The sequence below is a fragment of the Colletotrichum godetiae genome (genome assembly GCF_030913485.1).
Source record: "Colletotrichum godetiae strain CBS 193.32 chromosome Unknown BDP55scaffold_62, whole genome shotgun sequence".
NCBI classification, from domain to species: domain Eukaryota; kingdom Fungi; phylum Ascomycota; class Sordariomycetes; order Glomerellales; family Glomerellaceae; genus Colletotrichum; species Colletotrichum godetiae.
Genome location: NW_026851310.1, coordinates 157,860 through 176,207, shown reverse-complemented (window position 1 = coordinate 176,207; position 18,348 = coordinate 157,860). Strand labels below are relative to the sequence as shown.

The 18,348-nt window shown below is 53.0% G+C and overlaps 4 protein-coding genes across 4 annotated transcripts; 1 reads left to right on the top strand and 3 right to left on the bottom strand.

Annotated features, from left to right (window-relative positions):
* Nucleotides 1-2,777: 2,777 nt before the first annotated feature.
* BDP55DRAFT_697780 (uncharacterized protein) lies at nucleotides 2,778-4,303 on the top strand (the record flags this gene model as incomplete). Its single annotated transcript, XM_060577718.1, has 2 exons — nucleotides 2,778-3,829; nucleotides 3,928-4,303. 2 exons carry the CDS (start codon nucleotides 2,778-2,780, stop codon nucleotides 4,301-4,303), a joined length of 1,428 nt encoding a protein of 475 aa, XP_060424086.1.
* A 5,185-nt stretch (nucleotides 4,304-9,488) lies between these two features.
* BDP55DRAFT_756722 (uncharacterized protein) lies at nucleotides 9,489-9,918 on the bottom strand. The gene has a single exon (XM_060580766.1). The coding sequence runs from the start codon at nucleotides 9,806-9,808 to the stop codon at nucleotides 9,545-9,547; it is 264 nt and encodes an 87-aa protein (XP_060424085.1). The 5' UTR covers nucleotides 9,809-9,918; the 3' UTR covers nucleotides 9,489-9,544.
* Nucleotides 9,919-12,197: 2,279 nt separating this feature from the next.
* Nucleotides 12,198-15,513, bottom strand: BDP55DRAFT_719981 (TBC domain-containing protein; the record flags this gene model as incomplete). Its single annotated transcript, XM_060578452.1, has 3 exons — nucleotides 12,198-12,928; nucleotides 12,981-14,064; nucleotides 14,093-15,513. 3 exons carry the CDS (start codon nucleotides 15,511-15,513, stop codon nucleotides 12,581-12,583), a joined length of 2,853 nt encoding a protein of 950 aa, XP_060424084.1. The 3' UTR covers nucleotides 12,198-12,580.
* Nucleotides 15,514-16,205: 692 nt separating this feature from the next.
* On the bottom strand, nucleotides 16,206-16,639 carry BDP55DRAFT_362566 (uncharacterized protein). Its single transcript, XM_060567050.1, has one exon. It carries the CDS (start codon nucleotides 16,482-16,484, stop codon nucleotides 16,260-16,262), a length of 225 nt encoding a protein of 74 aa, XP_060424083.1. The 5' UTR covers nucleotides 16,485-16,639; the 3' UTR covers nucleotides 16,206-16,259.
* Between the last annotated feature and the right edge of the window lie 1,709 nt (nucleotides 16,640-18,348).

The following is an 18,348-nucleotide window of genomic DNA, read 5'->3' as shown; positions in this document are numbered from 1 at the left end:
TTTCTGGTTCTGGGAGATGGATCGGTAGATTTCTTACATCACTTCTCGCCCCCAACTTCCGATTTCCAACTGTCTTTGCTGCAGCACCCATCATCCGGCATCCTGGCCCTCCAGCATCTAGCATCCACAGACAGCACACCCACATCCACATCCACATCCCACATCCCTCGTTCTTCATTCCTCATTCCTCGTTCGCCTCCAGTGGCCGTCAGTTCATCTTGAAGTCTGATTCTACGCCGGTGTGGGATTTCTCCATCTTGGCCCAATACTGACTAGCCGCCTTCGCCACAGTTCCCTGGTTAACACCCCCCTCTTTGCCCTTGCTGGGTTTTTGGGAGTGGGAGGAGTCCATGTGGGTGGGCATGGGCGTGCAGACACCCCCTCGCGCCACTTGATCTATGGGTTGGGACCGCGGACTAGACTGGGCTGGGCTTGGACACAAACAACGCGCACCCCCCTGTGCTCATCCCCCTCCATGTGTCATCTCTTCTGATACGCGCTGGTTGTAAATGAAATAAACCAGGCTCACTGTCATTCTCCACCACGGGCAACGCACCTTGACCACCATCCATTCCGCACCGAGCCTTATCCTGAACTATCCGTAAACGGCCGGGCCATCTCCTAGACTCCTATGCCTCTCTCTGTCCTTTGCTTTCTCTTACTATTCGCACATATTACTTTGTGGATGGTGCTTGCGATTCAAATTTGCCAGGAAAAGCTGGAGACTCCCTGAGTGTCTCCTGAGTACGAATACCTAGTATCTCCTCGACGGCCTTGGATGGACCTGGACTGACTTCCACACTATGATCCTGCACGCCTCGTCGAATCAGTCGGGCCTTGCTGGAGTGGTTCATCTCCTTTCCCGCGTCTCCATCCAGCATCTGCATCTGCATCAGTATCCGCACCTGCACCCCCGGCCGGGGTTCCATGGAAAAGGGAAATGGCGAAATAACGAAAGAGGGAGACGGACACACGCACACACGGAGGACTCAGAGGTGGTGTATTACTTTGTAGAGAGGAACCTACACACACACACACACACACGCACACATTGCAGATTTCCATATACAGACATTTGCGCACCGTACTTTTACATGACACACCCCCGTCACTCTCTTCCCGCTCGTGGGCCCGCGGGTTCCCAAAGAACACAGGCCGTTCAATGCCTGCCTGCCTGCCTTCCCCCCCCCTCCATGTCCATGATCCATCTTCCTCCCAGAAACCACATATTACAATACCCACAGTTGCGCCTCGGCTCCTCTTACTGCTCCAGCGATGCATCGGCACATCGTCAGCACCTGGCGCTTTGATTCGCACCATAACTTGCCATGGAGGTTTCGAGGCTCCGGCGATCTACGATACAGGTAGGTAGGTTGAGGAAAGGGACGTTGGGGATCAGTATCAAGTTGTGTGTTGGCCTCGACTGTGATTCCGCGTTGAGTATCTGTACATGTACTCCACGATGCGAGGTTGTTCCTCTATCGACCAGCCTTGCTTGCTATGCCAACCCAGGAACGACACTCTCAGCCCTTCCCAATCTTGCCTTACGTCGTTGGCACTAAAAACGTCTCCGTGCCTAAATGGGGCTGGGCCTGTTCATGGAGTTGGGTTCATCACCGTCCGTTCCGCCCTTGATTTGTACTTTGTACTACGAATCCCGATACGGATGGATACAGTAGAGGACTGTGAGTGTGATGAGGTAAGGTCAGGTATCTGAGAGACGAGTGGGAGGAGGGCGAAAGGACGAAAGAGCCCACGCGTGCCACGGTATGGGATACCTTTCCTTCTTTGACCTTGGCTCGCCTTTCCCTCTTCACTTTCCATGCTCAGTATTCGTACACCACCTATCCGTACTCCGTGCAACGGCATCGCTGCTAGCTAGTTCTGTTCCTTGCAAGTTGCCGTGCCTTACTAGTCCCAGCTGGGCACGGAGTTGCCTCTCATTCTCTCTCTAGGCCCTGGGGCCCAGGTCTGGGTCTGGGTCTAGGTCTGGGTCTCTGGGTCCCTCTCGTCCTTTGGGAAAGGAAAGTGAGGTAACTCCGTACCTCAGACTACTCCGTAAGGATAGGTACGTAGTAGAAGCTGCTGGTGGCCTACGTATACTACTGCTGGTGCTGGCGCCGCCGCTGTTGCTGTTGCGTCAGAGTCTGAGAAAGATACGTACCCCCCTCTCGGGCGTGAAATGCAGAATGGAAAGAGAGGTGTCCAGGGCAGGGCCGCAGGCGTGTAACTCCGTACTCCGTACCTAACGGTGGTGTGCGGTGTCTGTGGTGTCTGTCCCTTTCCCTTCCAGTCCCAACCCAAGTCTCTTTCCCAACTTGGAGCTGGCCGCCCTTCCAGCTTCGCGCCTGTAAAAAGGTTATTTCCACCACCTGCACCCCCCATACCTCAATTTGCTCTTTCCTACATTTTACCTTACCTTACCTCACCTCTCGCCTCGGGTTTCTTCTTCAACCTTTCTTCACCTGTCTTCCTTCCACCCATCTTGACTGGCCAGCCAGCAGCTTTTTTCCTCACTTTTCCACTTCTTGACCTTCCTTCAAACTCCCCTTTGTCTCGCTTTCTTCAACTACTGCTCGCTGCCTTCTTCTTCTTCTTCACCAGCAGCTTGAGCTTGAGCTTCACTTTCTTGACTCGACACGACACGATTCCATACACAACAACATCAACAACCACCCGAAAAACACACATCAAACCCCAGAAACAAAATCAGCCACCCATGTTGTCTGATTTCACCTTCAACAACTTTTGAAAACACCTGGAGCACATGAGTATACATGACCATGCTCACAGTTAAGCAGCCAACACACTACGGCTACAAGTCCGTCCATGACCTACCTACTCCGCCCTCGACATCTCGACCCTCGCCTCCCTTGGCTTACCAAGACCACCCTTCGCACAAGCTGCTGCCGTCCATTCCCCGTAGTCACAGTCCAGCTGGCCAGCCTATGTCGGCACATCATCGTGGCCTGCCTCCCCCGGCGGCCATGACTTTGCCGCCTCAGCCGCCTCACCCAAGCTCGGCTCCTCCTCCGCCACCTCCTCCCGCGCCCCAATCCATCGGCCAAGCTCAATCTAGTCATGGCCATCTGATGGGTCAGCTGCCCGGTCCGCCGCCGCAGTGGCAAGGCGCCGAGGATTCCATGAGGAGCTGGTTGGCAGCAAAGACCGAGGAAGAGCGCAGGAGACAGGAGGAAGAGAAGACGAGGCAAGAGACTTTGCGTCTAGAGCAACGGCGCATCGAGGCCGACATGCTGCGAACCTCGCTGAGCGGCGGAATCCCCCCGCCCATTGTTCCTCTTGTCTTTGCTGGAATGGGAGGCGGTGTTCCTCCTGCCGCCCTGGAGTGGGCACAGCAGTTCCTCGCCCAGCAGGGACAGCCTCAGCACCCTCAGCTGCTTCCTTCCCAAGGTCCTCTGTCACCCGAGCATCGCCGCGATTCTCAGTCCCAGCCCTATGGTCAATATGCGGGCGTTCCTTCGACGCCGAGCTCCGCCCCCGGACCTCACGGATTCCCCGCCTACCCAGGCTCTCCCCAGCGGGGAAGGGCAACGACTTTGTCCTCAACCGGCTCGGTGTCCCGGCCACTCGGATCTAGCAATTTGCCCAGCCTCAACACGAACGTCCCCCATTCTGGACCACCAGGCCCGTCGGCACTGCAGAGCCACCAGCACGCAGCCGCGCAGTCTGCGCAGTCTCAACAAGAGGCCCAGCCGAGCCCCTCCATCTACTTTCACCACTGGCACCCGCCGACATCCCAAGCCGGAGGTGGCTCTACTCAGCCTGCGACACCCTCCGGTGCGTCCAGCAAAACCAAAAGAAAGAGAGAGTCGCTTTAGGCTAACCTTGGCTGGTGTGGCCGTTAGGGGAGTCTCCTAGGAACAAGCGCAAGGCCACAGGCCCGCAGCCAGCCCCTCCACCGCCAAGTCAACATCAACGCTTGCGATCGCCTCCTTTCCACGGTGGATCAACGCTTGAGAATCCCCCGCCGGGGCGAAGACGGGGTCATACACGACAACGCAGCGATCTTTCGTCGTATAGGCCGACGGGTCGTGGCCGAGGTGAGAGTTTCGGGACGCCTCGAGGCATGTCTCCGCAAGTCGCAAGCTTCAACACGGCCCCGGAATACGGTATCGCCAGTTCGGTATCTGCTCAGCAACAGCAACAGGCACCGAGGAGTATTGGTGGACATTCGGTATCATCCCTGTTGTCCGAAGAGCCATCGCATGCAGCTCAGTACGGACCGACGCCAACGGAGGCTTATCAAGGGCAGGGCGAGGAACGACGACGATCCCCGTTGTGAGGGGTGGATGGACGAGACGGACGCGTGGGGTCGCAGGATCAGCAGCCATGCGACAGGCAGCACTGATTGCAATTTGGCTCGGGCCAATTTTACGACTTGTTTCAGCCATGCCATCACGGCGAAATTTCGCGAAACGAGATGCATGAGTACGACATTTTCTTCCGAATTTTTTGCTTCTATTGGATTCATCCCGCCACATTATTCTTTGGCTACGACTCTCGGCCCTTTCAACCCCCGTAACTGGAAACAGCGTCGGGGACAGTAAAGGCAGGGAGAGCATTCGACGGCGGCTTGGGGTTGCCGTCGATGATTTCGATTTCACAGAGAGAGAGGCATTGATTTCTCCTCGCAGCTTGACGCCTTTCCAGATGTTCTGGAACTGGAGGCGCGCATTCTTCACTTCTTCAAAAGGCATGCACGGGTCACGGCACTACTTCACTTCTTTCGATTCTTTCTCTTCTTTTAGGCGGGCGGGTACATCCACAACCGACGAGCCTCGGGTTTTATCATGGATTCAAATTTTCTGCTTCTCTTTCTTACCACACCTGGTGTTTTGATGTGTATGGTACTGTCAGCACTACATATTTTGTTTGGGTGTACCTATAGCTGTCGGGTGTGGTGAAATCATCAACGGCCGGCCAAAATCCACCTGCGAGGTGAGACTCACCAAGGGGGGTTGGTGAGAGCATTAAGACTCAGGTTGGAGTTATTTTATTTTTCTCAACTTCTCGATTTGGACAAGTTTTCTCGAAATGGAAGGGTGGAATTTGGCAATATCTTCACTCTTGTTGGCTTCTTGAAATCTAGGGCTGGCTTCTTTTGGGCAATCTTACATGTATCATGATACCCTGCAGAAAAGACAAAAAAAACAAGACAAGACGCATTTTTGCAGAGACGGACAGACGTGTTTCAACCCCTTGGATATTGATACCTTATCTCGCTTGTTTGATTATTGCGCGTTGGGGGTGTGGGAGGCCTAGAGGGGTGATTTAGGAAGGGGGCCGGGAACCAGGGTAATTAGATGACGCCCTGCACCGAGTTATTCTGTTACCCCTCCTCTCTGTGTCTCTCTCTCTCTCGCCATTTCGTGGCTTGACACCCCCCCCCCCTTGCCGGCCGGAAATGGCCAAAGACTAGGACCATGGGAGAGGAAGAGAGAGAGAGAGAGTGTGTGTGTGATGAAAAAGTCACTCACCAGCTTCGGACGTTGCATTACCTAGGTGCCTAGGCGTGCAAGGCTACTAGGCAACTGGGTTCGACACCGGCGCGCGGCAAACTTCGAGAGTTGGGTGGAGGAGTAGCTACTCTAACGCTGAGAAGGGATGACAATGGTATAGCAAAGCTGGATTAAGCTCGGGGCGGGAGATTAGCATCCCCTCGGCGATGGAGATGAGGAGTGGAGAATCTTGGCTTTTTTTTTTCCCTCTCTTCCTTGGTCCCTGAGGCTTGGGCGTCTGTCTTCTTTTTTTCCCTCAGTGGTAATGGGTAATCATGGCCCGCCCTTTTCGCCCGGTGGGGTCTAGCTGCCGGGTGAGAGCCCCGTCCGCCGCCGCCGCCCTTCCGCCCGTCGGGCAATGCCCCCCCGGTGCCGGGTGCCCGGACCTCGAGGTTGCGTCCAACGTCGGTAATGAGAGAGTTTCGCTCCCTTCTTTTCACACAACTGTTGGTTACGTTGGGGGTGGGCTTTGTGCCTGGCTTTTCCCCTTCCCCGATCTGGTCAAGGTCAGGTGCACGTTCCCGACGCAAGCCTAAGCCTGGTCAGTGGTATGAGCGCGAGATTTTAACAAGTTCATATCTGGGCGAACATGAGATTGGATCATTGGACGATTGATTTGGTTTTTGTTGGCTTGGTGTTCTTTTTTTCTTTTTTTTCCTTCTTTCGCGCGGGCGCGGGCGCGGGCGCGCGGGGATCAGGTTGGGGACAGTGCGTTTCGGAACCGGGGGACTGGGTGAGTGTGCATGTATGTGGGCGTCTCAACCGCATTGGTTGACATTGGTTGATTCAGCGGTTTCTTGTTGAATCAGTACCTATCTGCACTTGGGTACTCGCGAACGGAAAAGCTAGCTGTGTTCTTCTTTGGGTTTGCCGTTCTCTCAACGTGGAAGCAATGATGCAATAAAGAGACTGTTGCCGGGAGCAATGCGCACGCGGAGGGAGCTAACAGTAGAAGGCACACACACAACGTGGGCGGGGCAAGAGTTTTTTTTTTAGTTTTTTTTTTTTTTTTTTTGCGCAGGACAGGTACCGATTCTGATTCAACCCGAAACAATGGCAGGTATTTCGCTTCCATTCCATGTGTTCCGTCCCGGATGAGGGGAGGGCGGCGGCGTGACAGGATGCTAGCTACTCCGTATCAGGCACTACAAGACTTTTCGAAAGAATGGCCCGCCAGCCCTGACTTTGACGCAAGTCTAATTAATTGTCCGTAGCTTCGTTTCGTTCGGTTTTGTCTTTACTCTCCAACTTGCATTTGACCTGTCAGATGGATCTCCATTCGTCACTTCGTCTGCGTGGGGAGGAATGTGGGCATTTGTTTTGGATTTTCAATGTTCGAGACTTTTGAGGCGTTTTGACGTGGGTGACCTAACTGACAGACCGGGTGTAAAATGGGGGGTTGATGGGCGTGGTTTCCTGAAAGGGAATCTGACCGGTCCTGGCGGTACTACCTGGTTCATGAATGTACGAATGGGTAGTTGGGTATGAATGGGATGGTCGGTTCTTGTAGCTATCGACTTCCCCCCCCGTGGCTGTGTCCGTCTCGCCTTTGGTCATTTTCTGCTTTGCGCTTGGGGTCGAGTGAGGTATTTGCAGTATTGTTTGTTGAACGTAAGGTAAGGGGGTAAACGATATTCGTACGACACGCAGGCGTGGGCACGGCGGAACTGAGAGGGGGTGTAGCTTCCCAAATGCTTGTTTGTCTGTACCTAATCCGTACAATACCGGTGACCAGGTTCCTATGGATAGCCAATGAACCGAGGGACATACGAATACGTCCGTCTAGAGATGAACTCGGGCGGCGGGTGGCACGAAGGCGGAACCATGATGGGATGAATATTAGAGGTCCCAGGATATCAATGGGGTGGGCAGGCCAAACTTGTTACTATACTGCTAGTTCAGCATGAAGCCCGCGGGCCGTTATCGCTTCGTTCGGTGTCGAATCAGCACCGGCTTGGCTTGAATACCTGATCCCAAAGTGCAATCCTCGGCTATTCCAGGAGGGAACGACAGATACGGGCATTCGTACGGATAGGTAGGTGAGGTTCGTCTTAATGATCCGCCACATATAGGGCTGCCCTTAGCCGGCCGATGATGATGGCGCGGCGTGCACGGATGTGGGTTCGCAGTGTAGTGGGGGGTAATGTTCAGGCGCGGGAGAGCCGCGGGACCGGGGGGGGCCGTGTTGAGAAATCCAGTCCCGGCTGGCGTCCGTGTCTTTTTTTTTTTTTTTTTTGGTCTTTGCGAGAAAATTGACGAGAGGGTTGGGCTTACTGCCTGTGCGCTTCGGGCGTCTGTTTTGTTGGCGCTAAGCAAAGGTGTGTTGTGTCGCGGTGTAAGACGCGAGCATGTTGCTTAAATGGCACATTCATCCACCAGTTGATATTTTGAAAACCACAACTTGGTTCAAATGGAAATGACTCGATTCAATGCCATTCGTTGTAACGTCTCAGGCGTTCTTGACTCAGTCATGTGTATATTTGCCAACAAGTTCCTGCGGTGCCTTGGTCCGAACAATCACGACAAAGCTAGTTGCCTTGCCACATTCTCATTTGAAGTTCGTCATTTGTTCAGAATCGCAGTGGCGCCCATTAGACTATCTTGATCCCGACCTTCGATGGTGAAGCCTCATTCATTGACGCATCACTCGGGACCACCATGCAGGGTCCATCGAAGATTAAGATAGTGGTACTACCCGCCAAGTGACCATCGGCCTTTCATGGAACCGATTGTGGAAAATCATCCGTCGAATGCAACATTGCAAGTTTTACCGACCCGTCAGGGCTCAGGAAGCCACGCACACGTTCATGACACGGTACAGAAACTTGATGTCGGGGACAAGGTGGGGTTTTACTCTTCCACGTTGGAGCCTTGGAGATGGATGCTTGCTGATCTTTTCCCTTATCGAAAATCGGACTATGCATCTCATCAAGGATTTCATACGACGGAATTCCGGTTTTTTAAGATCATGAGATGCTACCCCAGTGCCAGTGAAGCTTGCAAGATCTGAGCACATACCAGCACCAGATCGGGGAAGCAAGGGGCAGTGCCGGTATACGGAAACGCCTCTTCCATCCTTGAGGGGGAGGGGGCACGTTGAACTAGGTAGGAGTAGAACGACCGCTACCGAGTTGGGTTTCGATATTGCTTGGGATTCATTTGCGAACATTTACATTTTGAATGACTTGACGGTTGTTCGACGAGATTGCTGCTTCGTCGTCTCGGACATTGAGGTGACATCGTTCACTGGGCATGGGGGGGTTCAAGCCCCCGGGAAGACAATGTCATATCGGCAACCGGAGGATTCGAAATGGTTCTTCTTGAAGCAGTATTCAATGGACTGGAGCATGCCTTGATATTGTGCGGAAACAATGAAGATTTGGCTAGTTCTCATCTCAACCGCTGCTTGTCTGGTGTCTTGCCTAGTGTGATCAGGGGTCACGCGGCGGCTGTTCAAGTGTAAGTCACGCGAGACGCCAAGTATCTGGGTGATTTACCAGCTACGTTGCAAACCCGCACATCACGGCATTCTAACACATACTATCGATTCGCTGAAACGCCTCCCGCCCATGTGTTAGTAGCGTACTCATTTCTCCGTGATTTTTGTGAGCCAGGCCCATGATCTGTCGGGTCATTGCCCGGGCCATTATCCAGGACTCTCTAATAACCTCGGGCATCATGGAAGAGGTGATATGAATAAAAGTAATTCCCGCAAGACAGTTCACTTTTCTGAGCTTACTTGTCAGCGGAAAAGCCTTTATTCTAGGCTGGCTCTTTCTAAAGTCTGGCAGAAACAGGCGTCATACACTGTTCAAAGACGTGGTGTAAGTCACGATCGGTCTAAGCTGACGAGGCAGAGTACCTCTTCTGAGCTGAGAATTCAAACTGCATCTTAGAAATAGGTTAACACATGGAATCAACGAAATAATGACACCTCAAGAGAAAGCGCTCATCAAATCCTAGCAAAAGTCACGATGTGTGGTTGTTATGGTATCGTGAACTATAGTCAACTTGTGCTTCGTCTCCTACCACATACGACCATACCCATTGGAAAACTCGGGATCCCGTCCGCTCTCCCATAGATAAGCCAATGAGGGCCGGATTAGTAGTTGGGTCGGTGACGACCAGCGAATACCTGGTGTTGTATGTTTTTGACTTCTTTTTGATGTGTTTTGATGTTTTCGTAGTGGTGGGTGACGATGGATGTTCGGCAGGCAATTTGGGGTGAACTTGCCTGCAGCGTATCTGCTCACCTGGAAAGTCCACGTTCCTTTTACGCCCTGGACCATATGGTTAACTTGCGATGTAGGTTGAAGACTGCACGTTGCACATAGGCATGATCATGAAAGCTATAAGGCCTGATAGATTCTGCTGTTACCAGTTCCACTTACCGAGTCCAACACCACACTTCGGCTTGCTACTTCCAAGCTGCCAGTTGATGAAGGGTGGGACTGGGAGAACTACATGCAATTTCTCAGTCCATCCCTTGTGCTGATGTGGCTTGTGGCGCGATTGGCCGGTGACCAAAAGAGCGCCTTTCCAGGCAGAAGCTCGAAATTGTTTAGGGTCAAACTACAAGATTAAGCTAAAAGAAGCATTTATGATGCTGTACCTAGAGTGCGAACACGTGAAGACATGCCTGAGAAGGGTGGGCCGCTCTAAACAGCTATTGTCAACCTAAAATCTAGGCAAGCTTCCAGCCCGGGTCAGAAGGCGCCAGGGTCTTTTCACCTCGGCTGGTATGGATCATGATTAGTTGCTGGATGTTGACTGTGTATCACAACCGGGTGACCGTTCGCAAGTACACTAACAAGTCTTACGTGGCTGACTGCTATGCAAGATTTCATAACCGAAGTACACGGAGGAATACAACAAACCCTCAAGCTTCTACAATGCCTGTAATTAGGGAGAACTCAATACGCCAGGATGATCCGCGGCAAAACAAAGCAGGCTGTGAGTTGGGCTGACGGCGGTAGGAAAATATTGTGTTTGCGTCCAGAAGATGGTTGCGTCCCTCGGGAACAATGACTCTCGATTCTCTCACAAGGGTATATCTATGTCTTCCTTTTGCTTGTGAATGTAATTGGGAGACAAGTTGCGCTGAAACACTTCAGATTGAGATCAAGTATCATCTCGAATGAATACTAAGAGGTCAAATGGGTTCAAACAACAGGTATGGAACTACTTGGCAACTTCCTGTTTCCTTGATAGACGAGCAAGGCAGAATACAAGGCTGAACCACTGTCACTCTAGATCTACATAATTTCCACGCCGGATACTGTAGTGGCGCTGAAAGCTTGTTGCAGGGGTAGACTGGTTGTATAGATCTCAACAAACATCATCTTGAACGTGTCAAAAACTGGAGTGCTAAACCCATAGTGAACACCCTTTCAACTAGTTCTTCTCATCAACCACAGCGTACACAACATCCCCGCTCACGAGGCATTACTATGCGAAAGAGTAACCGTTACAACTTCCGAGATGCGACAAGATATCGCCTTCCTCAAGCTCGCACTGGCTACACTGGTGCCAACGGCCCCCCTTGATGACTCGATCTGGCTCCATCATGCCGCCTCGAAGCTCAAAGGTTGATAGATCCAATCTTTCTTCAGCTTTTATCCCTTTTGCCCAGAACAGTGAAGCACGGTAACGGGCGCCCCAAGAAGAAGTTCTTACACGAGCAAGTCACCGCAAGTCAATAATGAATCTACTGATCTTTCCCATTCGGGCCGCAAGTTACACGCCCTAAATCAGCACGCGTCAAAAATAAAACACAATTGTACCCATGACGGCTGCAGTATCGAAACGGGAGCAGAGCGAATACCTTCACAATCGAGCGGGAGTGCCTCCATCACAGACCCCAAGAGGCTTCTTCAGCGCCGGCTTACCTGTGTCCCGGGCCATCACGACCGGTCGAGACCACGGCGTGCAGCAACAGCGACGACGCGGAGAACCAGGAGCTTTGCGTGTGGGTGTTTGATCGCGCCTATCAAGTACGAAGGTCTAGGACTGGGAGATGTCGGATTGCGGCACCTCAAAACACAAGGGGAGACGTGTACAAGATTTCGGGGCCGAACGAGGACGTTTCGGGGAGAATACTTCATACTGCGTGAGGAACGCTTGTAGAGGGCAAGGGTGGTGAGTACGGCGCATCGAACTAGCAGTGAAACGGCTGATGAGGGGAATGTTTCGCAGGGTCGACATCTGAACGGTTTTTGATGACAAGTGCGGTCAGCGTGGATCTTGTTTGGCTGTTTTGTGTTTGGAATGGAAATAGGTGGCTGTGATAGTAGTGAAGATTATACCGGAGCTAGCAGACACTCATTAAAGATGAAAAGGTAAAAAAACATCCACGCAAGAAAACACACAAAGTGTGTTGTGTTGGATGACGGCATCTAAATAATGCAAGGAGACGTAGACAACCCAGCTGCTATGATATATCTTGCCAGTCCTAAGGGTGGCCTCAATTTCATTCGCCTGGATATCCTTACTGCCACTACCTCGTCAACACCAAATGGCATGGCAGAATTACCAAGAAAGAAGACGACAACACGGCCGAGCGATGCCTAGAAGGTAGACAACAAGGTGGGATGAAGCGGTCTCTGAATCGGGCTTGTCAGTGTCCTCAAGGATGGTGAACATTTGGCATGGACTGAGACGATGTTGGGATCAATCTTTACTCGAATAATACATTATATATTGATTTGATGCTGTATATGAAGCTGGCACCAGGCTATTGTATGGCATAAAGGGTATATGAAAAATTCGTGCTGCAGCTTCATTGCTCTCGCATCGCTTTTTTGCTAGGGCTTCCCGCAACCCACGTTGCTTTCTCCAGCATTTCGTTCGTTTCAAGTGCACAAATGAAATCCCCCGTAACAGCAGATACGAGGTTTGCAGTTCATCCCGGGGTATTGGTCGACGACTTGCGTCGAAGTCAACATGACCGACTCCATAAACGCCTTGCACGCATATCCATAAATCGGAGGTCGTGGTGTAAAACAAAGGAAATGTGGAAACGAGCGGGTCGACGTTTAAGAAGGCGTCGGAATCAAGACTTTCTACTTCCTCTTCTGTCGGGCCTTCCACTCGGCTCGCGTCACCTTCATCAAGATGTCCTCATCTTTGACCGGAATCCAAGAGGTCAAAGCCTTCATGGCGTTCTCAAAGTCCGAGTCAAGAAGAACGTCGCGCAGCGCATGAATCAAAGCCGCGCTGGTGGAGTGCAGAATGTCAATGCCGTTCATGGTGACGGGCGATTCAGGCACTTTGGGAGAGTCTGTAGGGTTTTCTCCAAGAAGTAGGAAGACATCCCAAACGCGAAGCTGAGCCGCGAAGGGGATGGATAGGTTGAATAGTGTCAGGTACCATCGGGTACCGTAGGCTGTAGGATCGATGCAGAGTTCAGTCTAGAAAAGGTCAGTCCAACGTCATCGGTCGAGAGGCGCGTGTATGTCTTACCAGCTTCTTGGCGACGTCCTTGCCGTCCAGCCATTTGGTCTGAAAATCGTTCAGAGCCGCCATCAGACCATCAAAGCCAGGACTGTACAGCTTTTCTAAGCCTCGTAGTTGCCACAAACGGACAAGCATGACGAAACACTTCTCCTCATCAAAGTAGCACAGCAGCGTCGCCGCCAACGAGGCCATGCCTTGAACGTAGCCAGTATTCGGGAAGTAGAGCGATAGTGCGTGCAAAACTCGGAACAACAATCGCTGACCGCCTCGGTAGCGCTTCCGGAACATGACGTGCCTACTGATGGTGCGGGGGACGTCCAAGTCGATTTGCACATCGTCCGGCGACCCCCTACACTGCAGGCGATGGAAGTCGGTGATGATGGAATCCTCGGATGGGGAGTCTTTGTGAGCCCTGGCACTGGTAGCCATGAACGAGTACCACGCAGATGCTCTCCACCGGTCGGGAATGCCTTTCCACGTCCTATCGATGAGCTTTTGGTTCTTAACATCGAAATCGAACTCCATGCCTTCGCCGTCCTTGCCCTTCTTGACGATCTTGGCCATCTTACGCCACTTTTCAGATCTCTCCCATTCCTTCTTTTTGATGGCCTCGGAGATCTTCTCCACCTTCTCTTCATCGCCCAGTGAAAGCGAAAGCATCTCCCCAGCCTCGTCCATCCATCGTCGGTCGCGGTTGTGTGGGAGCAGGTTTCCTGCTTGTCTGATTGCGGATCGGGTCGACCGACGGGACGCAGCTGAAGCCTTTGATCCTTGCGTGTTGAGAGATCTAACGGACACCTTCCTACTGGGTCCTCTGGATGGCAAGCCCAACCCAAATGCATCTCGCTTGGAAAAGGCGTGCTTCCTTCTAGGCGCCGACTGCGACGATCTAGGTTCAGCGGAAGTGCCATTGCTCTTCTCTGGCTTACGCGGGCTGATGAAGCCATAACGGTCGATGTCGCATCCTTCGAGGTCTTCCCAGTCTTCGAGACCACCGGCCACCTCATACTCGCTGCGTGTTTCGGGACGATGGGAATAGGAACTTCCAGATCTTGGAGTTCCCCAAGCGGGAGGCTGTAGTTCGGCGACGCTGCAGACAGGAATACACGTTAGCTTACTGGTTGGGCACCAATCCGGGCAAAAGGAAACCATACGGATCATTCTCGACCTCCTCCGTCGGAGTTTCGGCGGTCGAGTTGAGACGCTCGCCAATATCCGACGGTCGGGCTCCGTCTTCCCACCTGAGGCCTTCGCCGGATTCATAGAGCGATCTCACCTTTCGAGATTCCATCTCCACGTCCGCGGACAAGACGCAGATACTGGGGGTCGTCATTGTGGCTTGTGAGGCCGACTCTGCAGTCGTCTCTGCCGTCGTTGGGTCAGTCGTGGTCGTCTCTTCCGTCGTTGCTTCGATCGAGGTTGTGTCGGTGGCGCTCAAATGGTTCGCGCTGGTCTCAGTAGTGGTGCTGACGGCAGTGGTCTGGGGCGGCTCTTCGTATTGAATGTGGAGGATGGGGGCTGATGCAGGGGCATCAGCAGGGGTTGGTGGAGGCGCGTGGGCTTTGTCCGTTTGCGACTGTCCATCCATTGTTCCGTCGGTGGTTTGTGCGGGGAACGCGCGAAGACCACCAAACATGAGACTGCCTCGATTCGAGAAAGACAAGGAGGTTAGGAAATCATCTTCGAGGAGGTTGTCCGTGGGGATGGACACTGAAATGGGAGAGAAGTGAACGGCATCCTTGCTCAGGAGTTGGAAGTCTTCGTGGATGTTGACAGGGGAGAAATTAGGCGAGTCATCGGAGGCTGCAAATGAGGTCCGCGAATGGGAGATGATTGGCGCCGATGCAGGTGATAGGTCACCCAGACTCTTGTCCCGCAACTCAACGGGAGAATCGACCGATAAGGTGCTGCTAAGACTGCCAGACTTCTTTCTTTCCGCAATCGCAATTTCGACCTGCGCATTTTGATAATGATCCATGCTGTCGACGTCTTTGCCGATGCAAGGCGTGCACCAACGACCAGAGTTTTGTTTGCTCAAAACCAACTCATCGACGGAAGAACTCTCGCAGACAGAAGGTATCACAGGCTGTTCCGCTTGTTGCACGAGAACCGTGTGGGCATCCAGAGCAGCAATCTTGGCGCATGCACGACTCTCTTCGTCCTCGCAGTCCTCCTCAGCAATGGTGGCTGAAGACGATGCAGTAGGTGCCAGCCCGGAATCCCTCTTCCAATCGTTTACCGTCGTATTGCGGGCCGCGGCGCGGGAACGAAACGCAGGATGCTGGTCGATGGCGGGTGGAGGAGCAACAACAACGGGGCTGGAGGGCGGACTCGAGAAGGTCGATGATGATGCAGAAGTGGACGTTCGGCGCGTTGAACAAGAGAGAGATCTTTGGGGAAGTCGTGTAAGAATAGGGATGGGAGGCTCTGCCTGGACCGTCTTCTCGTAGCGGAGGGCAATGAGGCTAGCATCGTCCTTGAAAGGTACGAGCGTAGGCCGGGACTTCAAGCGCATACTGGCGAATTTTTGGGGTGCCATAGCGTGGTATTTCAGGGTGCTCCGGCCGGGGCGTGGGAGGGCGTAGCTTGGGGCCGATCAGACCGTGCTCAACTGCTCAGTAGCAGGCCGAGCCGCGATGTCTGGATGCCGGCGTCGGACTGAAGAAAGATGGAGTAGAGAGGCGGCCAAGGCGGGTGTGGTGACGATATAAGTGGTGGAGGGTGAGTGGCTCACCGTCGAGCGCGCTGAGGGCCGTAAGCTTGGGATTCAGGTGTGCCAAATTAAGACCTGGGGGACTAGATGGGCGCTAGCTCGATTGGGCAAACAAGATGCTGAGCCCGAGGTGAGGAATGGAGTGGGATGCCAATGCAATTCCAACAACAACCCAAGAGAAGGTTGTCAGAGGTAAATGAAGCAGGGCCGTGACGTACTCGTACACGTGCGGCGATAGCCGAGGGATGAATAGGTATCCGGAGAAGCAAGCAGGATGTTAGGTCGGCAATGACAAGGACGACGCTGGCGAGATTGGTGTGGTCCTGCTGGCGTCGTGTAAGTCAAGTAAGTCACTTGAGCGAATCTGTCTGTGTCTGTGCCGAATAGCAAAAGACCAGCAATCCCAAGGTGAGAGACTGAGTGAAGAAGGATGTTAAGATACTTTTGATACTGCGCCGGAGGTGGAGGAGTGCTTGGTAGGGAGGATTGGCTACCTTTATGAGGTGAGTGAGGTTGGGTTGATGGGATCGGCTGAGTGACGGGAAACAGTCGCGTCGTGGGTGTTTTTGGAATCAGGTGGGTGACCAAGAGCTGTCTATCGGAGGGGGCGTCTTGGGATGATGAACAAACGCCAGGTGCAAGAAAGAAAGGCTCTTGGAAGGGTTTGAAGGAAGGATGTGTGTGCCAGTGTGGACATGAAGTGAGGTGGTGAATGTGCAAATTCTTGGTCCGGATTCGAGATGGCTGAGAAGGAGGAAAGTACGGATAACTAAGCTAGGGAACAGAGAGCAGGGCATCCTTTCTTTTCTCTTCTTTCTTCCACAAATGCTTCCCCCGGCGCGGTGCCCCGTCTATTTCCTACACTCCCAGCCGTCCTTGCCGCGTTCGTCAGATTGAACAGAAAACGGCGTGGGTGACAGGCTCATGACCTTCGTTTCTCCAGCCCAGCAGGGTCGGGTTGCAAATGCAGGAAGCGGTGGCAGCGGCGGTGGCAGCAATACATCGCGGTAGTGGCCCGGCACCAGAGCCACACAGGAAGTCCAAAGTCCACAACACGTTGGAGGCGGTCGGGGGTGGGGAATGCGCTCCTAGCGAGAGCAGGGTATCTTCGGTACGTACTCCTACGTACACTACTATGTACGGGTCGCACATTCCTACTATGTAGAATCGGAACTTGCCTTTGGCTGGCAACTTGGCAAGTATCTACGTACCGCATGTACCCACCTTCGAATGCTGGCAGCTTTTCGTCCCAAAAGGGCGATGGATCCATCAAAAATCAGTATCTAATTGGACCAAAAAAAGAAGCCCTGGGCTTGCTAGCCCGAGTGGACCCCCCCCCTGCTTCAACATTCAGCAAGTGGGTGTTGTCGTCTGAACTTCCATGTCATCTGGAGAGGAAGGGCCGTCCTTGAACTTCCAGGCACAATATGTTTGCCAGTCGTAACCATGGGCCTGGGGACAGAGTAGACGTTTAAGTGCAATGTAGCCAGGCACAAAACTCACTCCATGTGGATGCGCGCATGAGGAAAACACGATACTCGCACAAAAGAAATGATGAAGACGACGAGGGTGAAACCGCGGAAAGGCCAAAAAGACGTGGTCAGTCAGTCAACCACATCGCCAACAACCCATGTCGCCTTGTACAGCAAACGATTCTTGATCGGGTAACTGGCCCCAGTTCCCGCCATCTGTCCATGCGTCCCTACCCAAAGGAAGGGAGAGAAAAGACGGGCCGTACGGATACTTCGACCTCGTCGCCAGGCCATTGCCATTGAGTCGGTGAGGCGCTCTATCTTTCTCTTCTTCATCTCTGCGTTACAGAGCAGAGACCGCTACTTGGAGTCAGTCAGTCAGTCATCCATGGGACCCACGCTGCTGCATGACGAGCTCCGTTCGCATGGCTGGTTTCTTCATGACCGCCGAATCTCAAATCTCGACGCGACGACAACCACAGCAACCGACGATGGTCTAACATGGGTTATTGGGTGGTTGGCCCGTTTGATCTCCGGCCTGCCTTACGGATACACAGTAACACGCCCATCTCTGCATTGGCAACACAACAACGGCCGCTTCAAGCAGCCGTAAATTGCGGTCACACTTGTTCGAGGTGAAGAAGTAGCACGAGGGCTGCCTCCTTCAAATCTCCAACGTCGGCCCTGGCTGGTCTCGGCGAAGAGCAAGGCATCTCTGGACCTCCCAATCTTTCATCGTTGGCAGCAACTGTCACTAATCGCCCATCGGTCATCGAAAAGGTCTCGATCGATCCACTGATTCCATGGGCTATCGGAAACATGTCTTTCCTGTACGGTCAATTTACGAGAAAGAAGAAGAAGAGAAGAAGCAACGAGAAGAAACGGGAACGAGGCCTTCCGACGACCAACATCCAATGCAAACAATCGCGCCTCTGCACTTGACCCCGGATTTCCTCCGTTTGCAACCACGTCTCTTTGTCAGCCCTTGCAGCCTCCCGCAAAGCCAATTCCATCGATCTACGACACGGCGATAGCTACTGGCATACTGCCCGTCTGGCGACCAATCCGAGTCGATTCCATCCCATGAACAGGCTTTCCGTCTCCCTTGCTGCCGGGCCCGAGGTAGCCCTCATCTCAAGTCTGAAGCCGTGCCGCATATCATCGCAAGTAAACACACGATGCGGCTAGC

Excerpts from the sequence above, each read along its gene's own strand:
- BDP55DRAFT_756722 (XM_060580766.1), bottom strand. The coding sequence starts at position 9,808 with ATGGTCCAGGGCGTAAAAGGAACGTGGACTTTCCAGGTGAGCAGATAC.
- BDP55DRAFT_362566 (XM_060567050.1), bottom strand. The coding sequence starts at position 16,484 with ATGCCCTGCTCTCTGTTCCCTAGCTTAGTTATCCGTACTTTCCTCCTT.